The 11,713-nt window shown below is 60.3% G+C and overlaps 1 protein-coding gene across 27 annotated transcripts in view; it reads left to right on the top strand.

Moving 5' to 3' along the window:
• Positions 1-11,542: 11,542 nt before the first annotated feature.
• The window catches only part of CACNA1G (calcium voltage-gated channel subunit alpha1 G), a 54,445-nt gene continuing 54,274 nt past the window's right edge, over positions 11,543-11,713 (top strand). For all 27 annotated transcript variants that reach the window (XM_082704651.1, XM_082704638.1, XM_082704646.1 and 24 more), the window contains exon 1: positions 11,543-11,655. In XM_082704651.1, the coding sequence (XP_082560777.1) occupies positions 11,563-11,655 (93 nt within the window). In that variant the 5' untranslated portion in view covers positions 11,543-11,562. The remainder of the gene's footprint in view (positions 11,656-11,713) is intronic.

The following is an 11,713-nucleotide window of genomic DNA, read 5'->3' as shown; positions in this document are numbered from 1 at the left end:
CCCTGGCTCTGGAAAGTCTAGGCAGTTTGCAAAACCCTCTGTCTCCATCTCACTGACCCTCATGAGTAAGGTGACAAGTCAGGTACTTCTGACCATCTCTGGATAGATCCTCAAGGCCCAGAGAGGGTCAGAAGCTAGTCTGAGATGACAGCACACCTGGTTCTTCCTGAGGTCTTCAGGAGACTGTAAACACTGCTGAGCCTCCCTCTTCCCCCAGGAGGCACAGGCATGGCTGTGAAAGGGGCTGCATTTGGTGTGTCCTACCCCTCTCCAGTCTTCCCTCTGCTCTGTGTCCTCTTTCCCTTCCCCTGGTTCCAGGCATGCGCTCGACAAAGGGATTCTGTAACAAGTTCAAAGGAAGGCGTCAGGGCCTTAACAGGTCAGGCTTCCGGGAGAGCTAGCATTTTCTGACAAGGGCAAGGCTGAACAGCAGTCTTGCTCAGACACGGGTGGTTAGGTCTGCTGCCGCTCTTCCCTTGATTGGTCCCTCTTGTGTAGGGTCCCTGCTCTACACAGGGCTGTCCCGGAGGAGACGGGGGCCACCGCCAGGGGAGATGAGACCTCCCGGTTGGAGAAGTCACTTCACTAATTTCATCTGTCTGAGCCTCAGTCTTCTTATCTTAAAAATGGGACAACCACCACCCCACTCCCAAGGTTGCGAGGTGATGTCATGAGATAATGTATCCTCGCGGAGCAGAGCGCCTCACAGATGGGAAGAGTGTCTCAGCTCCTGAGGGAGCCAGCCAGGCTGTGCGGGAGGTGTAAAGGGGAGAGGGCTGGAGGGGGCTGGAGGGAGGCTGGCAGAGCAGGCCCTATGCGAAGGCTGTCCCTCAAACCCAGACATCATCTTAGAGAACACGGAGGCCTGAATACTCTGTGAGGAAACGGGGGCCCAAGGAACTTCCTGTCCCTCATCCTCCCCCCGACCGAAGTTACTCACTCGTCTAACAAAGATTTATTAAGTACCGAGTCTATGCCAAGCTGGACCAGACTAGGCTCTGGAGAGCAAAATGGACCCTTGGTCTGAGGGAGCAAAGAGCCCAGAGGGACAGACCATCATTTCATGACTACACACGTGATCAAGTGCCATGAGGTTCCAGATCCTTGTCTGGCTCAGGACTGTGTCCTCAGCACCTTGGCACATAGTAGGCACCACAGCACTTGCTGAAAAAGGTTGCTCTGAGGCGATGGCAGAGATGAGATTTGGAGGGTAGGAATTCAAGATGGCTTCATCCCTCCTCTTGCTTCTCTGTAGGCCCTGCCTCCCTCCTCCCCTTGCCCCCCTCAGGGGAAGAGAGCATCTCTGACTGGATGTCGGAGTCCCCCTGGGTGCCCCCTCCCCCAGGGGCCAGGATGCCTTAGGTGGCAGATCATCCCAAGTCCTAAATGTGTGTCGGCCCTACACCCTGGCTTCTCTCTGGGTATGTTCTAGAACAAAGGTCAGCCCAGAGACCGAGGTGGCCCGGGTGATAGAGGTGTGGGGCCTGCCGACCACCAGGAAACCTGACCACCCGGCTGGGCGTGTGTCTCTCAGCTCCTTGTCCCCTCCGCAAAGATGGGATGATTAAAGTCACTAACTCCCGGTGTCTGCCCTGGGGCTTCTTGACCCTGTCGGGGAAGGGCAGACCGACTAGGCAGACTGCGGACCTGCGGGAGCGACCAAGGTGTCAGACGCGTGGAGTGAACCAGAAATAGGCCCCTCTCCCAGAAGACCGCTGAGAGTTTGAGCCTGGCAGGGCACACGCAGAATGAGAGCAGAGACTCCCGCCAGGAGGGAAAGGCACTTAAGGGATCTGCTCATTAGCATGAAATGCAAATGAGCTCGGCCTCATTTGCACAACTCAGCGCCCGGATTCGGCGGAAGGGCAACCCGGGAGGCTGCAGCGACTTGGCCCTACCCACTGCACTCCCTACAACCCGCCCTCGAGGGAGCAGAGACACCCACCCCAGGCGGCCGGTGGCGCTCGGGGGCTGCGCGGTGGGGCGCACCGACTTGGGAGTCGGTGGGGGAGGGGTGGACAGCGGGGGAGGGAGGTCACCCGGTGCCTGCCTCTGCCTCTCCGCAGTGCCGTCAGCGCCCCGAAGTCTCAGAGACAGAGAACTGACTGACCTGCTTGATTTCGTCACCGTGTCTACCTTCTCAGAGGTGGGAAGTGCTCCCCGACGCCTAATGTTGGATGCCCTCCGCGCCCCACCACACTCCAGCGCCCAGCACTCCCGCGGCGCTTTGCTCCCCGGCACCTGCAGCCTTGTGGGCGGCGGGGAGAGATGGCTGGAGCTGACTGAGCCCGGGGACGCGGGGAGGTGGGGCGGGGTGAGGCCCAGGCTGTGCACGTGAGTGAGGGCGCGCGGAGAGCCACAGATCCTCGAGGACCCGCGCGGGGTAGAGGGGAGGTGTGCGCACGGCCTCCCAGCCGTGCTGGAAATCCAGAGGGAAAATTGAGGCACGGAGTTGTGGGGGTGGGGGGCGGTTAGTGAGACTCTGCAGGTCGAGACTCAGAAAGCCCAGCTCCATGCTTCCACCCCCTCCCACACACTCGAGGCCCCTGCAGGTCCCTTCGCGAGAGCCTCTCTCTGCTCCTCAGCTGCTCTGGGGGGCGCGGGTCCTGGGACCGGCATGACCTGTCTGAGGCCACGTGTTCAAGCGCGAAGCCGCAGCGAGAGAGCCAGAGCCTTCAAAGGATCTCTAGCGCCAGAGGGGATGAAGCTCAGGAGTGCCGACGTGAGGTCACGGTCATTGGGTCAGGGTTAGAAGGTCAGGGCCAAAGTCGCATTAGTGGACCTGGGAGAGGGGTCTACAAGGCCAAGAGGTTGCTGGAAACCACGCCCAGACCTTGCACGCCCCTGAATTCCCTTGGCTCCTCCCATTTCCGCAAGACCGCCCCCCAAATGCCAAAGCCCTACCCCTGGGATGTCCTGTTCCGCGCCTCCCCTTCTTCGGTCCAGCTCCCAGGTTCGACTCCAGGGTGGGCGATTTAATCAGGTGGAGACCCAGGATTTTGCTCTGGGGTCCTAGTCACACCCCACAGCCCGGCCGCCGGCCTCTCTTCTTCTCCAGGCCCGCCCAGGGCTGAGCCCCACCCTCCGGCTGTGGTCCAATTCAGGGGTCGTGGACAAAGAATACCCCGGGGTCGGTGGCGCTATCCCAGGACCCGGCGCGGATTACTCTGATTCCCCGGGGCTCCCTCCAGGGGAGTCCCAGAGACCCCAGCGGCCAATAGGAAAGTGGGTTCGGTCTGGGTAGCCGTCTAATTGGCTCTGGCCTTCGGGAGCGGACCCAGGGGCAAGGGGAGGGGAGAGGGGCGGTCCTGGGCTTCGGGGTGGGAACCGGATTCCAGCTGTGGTTCTCTCCCCCGGCGCCCCCGCCCTCACTGCCACGGCGGCCCGCCAATGGGCGCGCGGCTCGGGGCCGGCGGCGCGCGGCGATTGGCTGCGAGGCTGGCTGGGGAGAGGCGGGGCCGAGGCTTGAAGTTGGAGTGAGGGATCCAGCTGTGGTGTGAGCCGGGCTCCTCGCCGCCGCTTTCGCTTGCTCGCTCCGCGTCTCGGCCGGAGGAGGAGGCAGTGGCGCCGGCGACAGCTACGGCAGCGGCAGCCACCGCGGCGGCTGCGGCGGCGGCATCTCCGCCTCCACCCCCGCCCGGGACGGCCCCCCACCGTCTCCCCGCCCCTCCCGGACCGTGAGCCCGCCGCGGGGCGGAGGAAGGAGCCGCCCCCCACCCCCTCCAAACCCACCCCAAAGAGATCCCTCCTCCCCTCCCCCAGCCGCCGCTGGCGCGGAGCCGGGACGATGCTGACCCCTTAGATCTTGCTCCAGCTGCGCCGCGGGAAGAGGGGGCGCCCCCCCCATCTCCCTCGCTCTCCGACCCCCTTCTCTCTCCCCCTCTCCCGGCCGCTTCGCCGAAGGTAGCGCCGAATCGGGCGACCGGAGCCTGGGCGCGAAGCGAAGAAGCCGGAACAAAGTGAGGGGGAGCCGGCCGGCTGGCCCAGGGGGCCCCAGGAGCCCTGGGGAAGCGGGACTCGCGCCGGGCGGGGCTTCCCTGCGACCCGGCGCCCCGCGGGCAGCATGCCCCTGCGGGCAGGGGGAGCTGGGCTGAACTGGCCCTCCCGGGGGCTCAGCCTGCGCCCTAGAGCCCCCCAGATGCGCCCCCGCCGGGGCCCCCCGGTGGCGTGAGGACACCTCCTCTGAGGGGCGCCGCTCGCCCCTCTCAAGACCGCCTGGGGCCCCGGCTGGCCAGAGGATGGACGAGGAGGAGGATGGAGCGGGCACCGAGGAGTCAGGACAGCCCCGGAGCTTCATGCGGCTCAACGACCTGTCGGGGGCCGGGGGCCGGCCGGGGCCGGGGTCGGCGGAAAAGGACCCGGGCAGCGCGGACTCCGAGGCGGAGGGGCTGCCGTACCCGGCGCTGGCCCCGGTGGTTTTCTTCTACTTGAGCCAGGACAGCCGCCCGCGGAGCTGGTGTCTCCGCACGGTTTGTAATCCATATCCTCCAGGGCACGACGGCTGGGCTAGGGGGTCCGCAGGGGGGCGGGCCGCGCCGCCGGAGGGGACTGAAAGCCAGGTGAGTCGGAGAAGTGAGCTGGAAGGTGGGCAGAAGTGGGGGGGGGGGCTGCTAAGGGAGGGAGGGGGCTTCAGAGTGGGAGCGGAGACGCGAGCAGGTTTGGCTGATACCCCAGACGAGCCCCACCTCGGTACACACACCTCAGTCCTCCTTGGGGGGCTGGGATCCAGGCCAGGAAAAGAGAGGAGACGTGCCCCGCTGGTTTGTAGCTGGACGCTCTCCAGATGTGGGCAGGGGAGGGTCGTCATCCTCCAGATGTGGGAAGCTTCGGGAGCCTGGGAGCTCTACTCCGCCCGCCGCCCGTTAGCGAGCTGGGTTGGGTTTCCGAGTTTGGGGGGTGGGGTAGGGAGGAAGCTGCGGGGACGGGGGAGGGGGGACTGCGATCTTCTGGGTTTCCCTCCGGCCCCCGCTCCAAAGTTTGAGGTGGATTCTAGGGTCTGTTCCCCGCCCCCAACCTGGTCCTCGAGGCCGGGGTTTCTACTGACCCAGAGGGAAATGTTGGGGGGCGGGGACCAGGTCCTGACTCCCCCACCCCCACCCGCGGGTTGGAGGCACAACAAGGAGATTCCGGCGGCGGCTGATGTCAGGGGCGCAGAATGAGAACAAGATGTGGTGGTGAAGGGGAAGCTGTCTGCCCCCAGGGCTGGAATTGAGACCCTTTCAGCTGGAGCCCACTGCCGGGAGTTCCTCCCTTCTCCCCAATTCTTCATTCAGCGCGGGGTGCTTTGTGTTGGGGTTAGGGAGTTTTGTGCTAGATTTTTTTTCTTGTGGAGGGAAAGACTGTGTCGAGAGCTTTGACCAGCGGGGGATGGGATTAAGCCTGTCCAAGTTACCCTGTCACAAATAGAGTGCTCCCGCCTGATGGTGGGGCAGGTATGTGAGACCGCAGCCTTGGAGAAAGTATTGGGGGAACAGTGAGGCTGGAAGCTGGTTGTCTAAGGAAGACTCGGGTCCAGCACCCCAGGGTCTACTCCTTGGCTGGGTTTGTGGAATGTAAGCCCCACATTCTGGGGAGGTAGATTTGGCACTGCCCCCTATCCTCCGTCTGATCTGGAGTGATAGGGGAGACCCCAGCCCCCTGAGCCCCCTGGCTTCTCCCCCAGCCCCTAGCACAAAGCTCCAGCTTGACTGATGCAGGTTTCCCAGGCTCCGGGGTGGGTCCCGTCACTGCCGGAAGGAAAGGGGGGGGGGTGCGCTGCCATCCCCGGTCTTGAAAGCTTCTCCCGACTCCTTCCTCCCAGCTCAGAGGCTCTTTTGGACCCGGGTGGGAGAACTCAGGTTTCCCTTAGGCTTTACAAAGCCTAAGAGCCCAACGGGACTCTGCTTTGGGGGAAGAGGGGGGAGCTCGGTGCCGCCCTCACTCTCTGCAGCTCTGCTGCCTCTAGTGCGCAAAGCAGGGATGTGAGCTTGTGTCCCCCCCCCAACCCCCACCCTCTATACCCCGCAGGTTTTTAGGAAGCTCCCCTCTTTACACCCTATCTCCATCCCTTATCCCTTCTTCCTTTCTCTCTGAACTGCAGAGAGAGAGGTAGGGGGTCTCAGAGAGGTCTGATTCCTCCCCCACGTCCGCACCCCTACTCCCTAGGCCCCTTTCTCCATGTAGAGATGGACATGGGGAGCAAATATATCTGAGAAGACGGGTTCTGGTTATCTCTCCTCTCTACCCCTAACCACGTACCCTCTTCATGAATGGTAGAAAGCCCATCCTCCTCCCCTCTTCCTCAGGAGTCCAGGGAATGTAGAGAGAGCTCTCCTTTCCCTCCCCTCTAAAACAACCATATCTCTCTGCCAGCATCTTCCCACCTGCCCTAGCTCTAGGGGCTAGTGAATGGTCTGGGGCCAGATTCCTTCCTTGAGGGGCTCTGAGAGGGAGCAAGTGGAGAAGGCTGGAATGAGGAAAGAGAGGTGGGACCCCAGTGCTCTTCTTGGGGGTGGAGGAGCAGGCTCTCGTCTGGGGTAGTGGGAGTCTGGGATGTGGGCCGGCGGCATCACTAGGCCTAGACAAGTCACTAAGCCTGGGTTGGCTGAGGATGGGTTGAGAAAAATTTTTTTGGCCAAGGGGGTGCCTGTGCTGGGTCCCACCAATTCTATCACACCTGAGTGTCAAGGTGAACCTGTATTGTCATCACCGGAGGGGCTCTGAGCTGTCTCTTGGACTTCAGTCTTTCCCTTTCTCTTTTTTTGGTACCAGTGAAGCTTCCTTTGGTTCCATGAGATTCTCTGCACCTCTGAGTCTGAGGGACATAGGGACACCTCCCTCACTAACTGAAGCTAGTCAGACTTTTGTTGCCATTTTTTCTCAGCCCCTTCTCCTGTAGCCACTAACACACCAGGTTTCCTAGAGAGGAGATCTAGACCCAGGTAGGAAGTAGTTTGCATGGGTGTGAGTGTGTGTGGGGTGGGGAGGGCAGCAAAAGGAAGAGAGGCTCAGAAGTGCCTGTGCTGCTACTGTGAAGACCAGGGGCCCTACTGATGGGAGTGCCCATGGCCCCTGGCACTCCCATCAGTAGGGCCCCCCTCCTCCCGGTTATAGGGGAGCGAGTTGGACTTTCCAGTATGTTTCTTGAAGTGTGAGGGAGTGCATCGCCCCTCCCGGAAAGGAGATCCTGAGCATTCCCTCTCCGGCTGTTGTGTCACATCTGGAAGTTTGTGTAGGAGTTTCTCCAAGCTCAGAGCCCAGCACAGCTTTTTCTCATTTGGAAATCACAGGCTGGCATTTGGGATGCTGAGAGGGGGAGTGAGAGGGGGGCCAGAGGGGGAGAAGGGAGCCTGCCAGGAGTACGGGGAGGAGAAGGGGGAGGCCCGAAAGGCAGGAGCCCTAATGGCTTCCAGAAGTGAGGGTGAGTGTATGACTGCGTCACTGTGTGTGCGTCTGCAGGGGAGGGGGCACCAGGAATTTCTGGAGTTTTCCTTGCCACTGTCCCAGTGCCCCAAGTTTGCCTGTTTCCCTTACCTAGGGAGAAATCTCCATTTTGGTCCTCAGAGGAAATGGGAGGGGGTGTTCTTCCTGTGCCCTCACCAATTCCCTCCTCTCATTTTAAAACCCAAGACTCTCCAGAGGGGGTTCTGAGGAAGAGGGCTAGGGAACTGAATGGGACTGGGGGAGCAGAGCACCCTGGAGCACTCCTGCCCCAGGCCCACCTTACCTTCCTACTGGGTTACACACCCACTCGACTCCACGGAACCGTTGGGGGACTCCCCATCACCCACAGTGCCAGCTGGAGCCATTCCTGGGATTACCCCTACCACTCACCCCCCCCCCTCGCTCCCCCTGCAGCCCTCACCCCACCCTGCCTGCCTCAGCCAGGGTGGCGACAGACACAGCTGCTCACACGTGTGTGTGTGTGTGTGTGTGTGTGTGTGTGTGTGTGTGTACATGCTCACACACATACACACACACACAGAGTCACGGACGTTTGAATCAGATTTCTGGCCTATTTCCCCTTCCAAAGATTCCAACAGGCCGGCTCTCTTGTGTCTCTGGGTCTCACGTCTCTGTCTCTGGGTGGGGCCGGCTGCCTTTCTTCGGGCTTCAGTTTTCAGTTCAGCTGGAAACCTCTCTCCCCACACGCCCACAGGCTGGAGCGGAGGAGACCACTGGGAAACAAGCTGTGGGAGTGGGGGCTTGGCTGGGGGAATCCCCCTTTCCGCCTCCCCAGTGCTGGCCACACTGCTGAGCCCCTATAGTCCACACCACCCCCCAGGAATGCAGAATCCCTCCCCATAGATGGCAGCCGCTCTGTGGCTCTGTGGGGCGGGTGAGACAAGGATCCCACCTTCCCAACTCATACTAGGAGGCCAGGATTCCTGGGTCTAGGCCCATTTCCTCCTCAGTGCTCCTCTGTCTCAGATCTCCAGGCTCCAGTTTGGGGAGCGGGGCAGCCGGAGGGCCTGCTTCTCTTCTTAGTCACGCCAGAGCCCCCGTGCCCCTGAAGGTGCCCCGGTCCTCCTCCCTCCTGTCCCCACCTCCCTCTCCCTTACAGCTGCCAGGCTAGGCAAGGGCTCTAGATAAAGCCCCACAGAGAGGACTGAGTTGTACAGATAACATGCTCTAGTTCTCCTGGAGGGAGAAGAGGAGGAGGGATGGAAGTGGGTTTCCTCACCCTGCCATTTCCTTTTTCTCTGCTTTTGATGGTGGGCTGTGGGGATAAGAAAGAGCCTCCCCTCTTCTACCCACCTCCCCCTTTGGGATCCACTCCAGCCCGGACAGTTGCCATAGCAACAGTAGACATGTGACTGCACAGGTCTCTCATAGTCACTATGGCAACCAGTGTCTCCCGTTCCCTTGGTTGCCATGGGGATCTGTCACATGGTTTCCCCCCAACCTGATAACCTGTGGGTCTCCTACTTGCTCTTCCCTGCGTGAGGACAAGATAGCAGTCTGGTGAAGGGGAGTTCATGTGTGAGGGGGTCCCTTTAATTGCCATAGCAACAAATCCACACCACCTGGTGACACATCCTCCTGTTGTTATGGCAACAAGGGAACATCACACGGTGACATAAGGCCATGTTCCCAAGGAAACGAGCCTTACCCTGAGAAGGGTGAAAGACCCCCATCTTCATTAATTATTTCTCAGTTCAGATTGTCCCCCAGGTCCCTGTGCCTTAGTATCTTCCCTGTCCATTAGGGATGGGGAAAGTTAGAGAGCAAACAAGATGAACCTGAGATGTGCTAAATTCCCAAGGGGGTTTCCATGGTCCAGAGCTGGAGATGGGGTTATTTGGAGGCAGAATCTAGCTATAAGAGGCCCCAGAAGGTGGGGACAGAAGGAGTCCCAGCCCCTTTGTGATGTCCCTTCCACCCCCACCCCCATTGTTATCAGTGTATCCCTGTTGAGGCAAACAAGACAGGAAAACATGACAGGAGGTCCAGTGGCTTCTAAGCAGGGAGACTGAACGATTGATCAATTCATTCGTTCGTTCGTTCATTCATTCGTTTCCTCCACGTATCGTCTGCCACATGCCGGGAGCTACTGTCCCCTTCGTAGGGGATACAAGCGTGTATCTGAGTGTCCCTGCTTCAGCAAGGGGGATGAGACTAGTGCACAGACGGCCTGGGGCGTGGCAGCATCCCTGCCGTTCAAGGGGTCCAAATAGGTGTTCCAGGAGCCCCTCTTCCCAAGAGAACTGCCCACAGCCCCCCACCCCCTTGTAGAGATAACTGCTCATGTGGGTCCCTTCCCTGCAGAGAAGAGGGGGCTAGCTTGGGGAATGCAGACCCGCTCTTGAAGGTAATTGTCCCTCCCTTTCCAGAGAATCACCCCAAGACAGCTCCCTCCCCATCCTCCTTTTTCCAGGGTGACCCCTGGCTGACCCCCCCTTCTGGGGAGACGTCCATTCGGCTCAGGTTCCACTCTAGAAAACAGCTCCAAGGAAACAGAACACTCTCTTGATTTCCCCCTTCCATCTACTTACCCCCAAAACCTAGAACTGTTTTTTGGGGTTTTTTTTGTTTTGTTTTGTTTTTTTTACTCTTATTCTGGGAAACTTCTACTTGGGAAACTGCAGTGCCTTGCCTGTTTGGGTGCCTGTCGGTGGCAAGGATTGTGAAGGCAAAGAGCCTAAGTGGCAGAGAGGCCTAGGAGGGGATTGCGGGTGTCCTGAGCTGCCGCGGGGTGGGGTGGCCTGAGGTTCAGGACAGAGATCGGGGGTGGCTGGGACCAGCTGGGAGGAAATTCCTGGGGTCCCCAGACAGGGACTTTACACTCCAGAAGTGAGGTTATGACAGGAAGATTCCCCGGCCCTAGGTCCTCTGTGCCGCAGTGTGGCTTGGTGGGTCGTGCGGTGGGCCGCCACGACACCCTCCACCCCCTCCCTGAGGCCCCTCCTTTGCCCCGTCTCCACTCTCTGCTCCCTTCTATCTTCGCTGTTCTCCCCACCCCGTATTTCCTTTGAGAAAAAGAGGATGCTGGATCACTTCCAGCAAGGGTCCCACGTCCAGACCCTTCTAAGGTCCAGAACCCACTTCGGACGTTCTCCCGTTGATGGGCTGGACGTTAGGCCCTTACTAAAATCCACCCGGTGGAAAGACTTGCAGTCTGTGTGTGCAGAGTACTGTCTGCTCTGCGTGGCGTGGGGACTCCCATCCAGCCCGGGGCCTGGTATGCGGTGGGTCTTCATTGTGTCAACGCAGGAGTGTGTTTGGAGGCCACCTGAGGGCTCCAGGAGGCCAGGGGCAGGGTGGGCACTTGGAGAGGGCGTGACAGGCTCCAGTGCTGTGGTGGAGAACAGCTACGGCTGTGGACCCTCTTGCTGTGGACCCTCTTGCATGCCCCTGCCCATCTGACCGGTGCCTGCACGTTCCCGCCAGCCCCTCCCCTGCACACCGGAGCCACTGTGGCAGCCGCTGTCCCAGATCGGAAGCTCGGACGCCTCGGTCCCATTGCGGCTTCTCCCCGTGACCTTCAGCGTAGGACTTGGGCTCTCCCGGGCCTCCGTGCACTTGGGTTCCGGGGAAGAACGTGATCCACCCCGGATACTTCTCGGGGCTGTTGTGAGCATCAGATGTGGCGTGGCGCGAAAGCGCTTGGTAAACTGTAAGGCAGGCATAATCCGACTTTAGGTTTGTGTCACACATTCACTGCATTCTCTCATTTGCTTCTCACATCTTCCCCGGGAGGTAGGACAGAAGAGGATTCAGATTCAGTAGCACACTCTTGGTGTCTGGCATTTCCACAGGCACGATCGATTTTATCCCCCAAATGGCTTGTGCAAATAGTCAGGGTATTTGTGGCTTTTCCTACTTTACAGCCAAGGAAGCTGGGTGCGGAGAGGTGATGGTCAAGGTGGGCCTGGGCCTGGGCTTGGGTCTGGGCTTGGTCAGACACGTGGGCCCCGTCTCAGATGGCGGAGGGCGGCGGGGAGTAGTGGGGGGCTTGGGGGGAAGATGAGAAACAGGAGGTGCCGGGGTGGGCTGGGGTGGGGGGGCGCAGGTGCGGCTGCAACCCCTGCCAGCTGTTTCCTTGACCAACCCCCCCCGGATACCTGGTTTGAGCGTATCAGCATGTTGGTCATCCTTCTCAACTGTGTGACCCTGGGCATGTTCCGGCCATGTGAGGACATCGCCTGTGATTCCCAGCGCTGCCGGATCCTCCAGGTGAGTTGGGGGGCATTGGGGGAGGGGCATCCTCAGTTGAATAACTGCTAAAATGTCT

Source organism: Mustela nivalis, assembly GCF_964662115.1.
Source record: "Mustela nivalis genome assembly, chromosome: 17".
Lineage (NCBI taxonomy): Eukaryota > Metazoa > Chordata > Mammalia > Carnivora > Mustelidae > Mustela > Mustela nivalis.
This window is presented reverse-complemented; position numbering and strand designations above follow the sequence as displayed.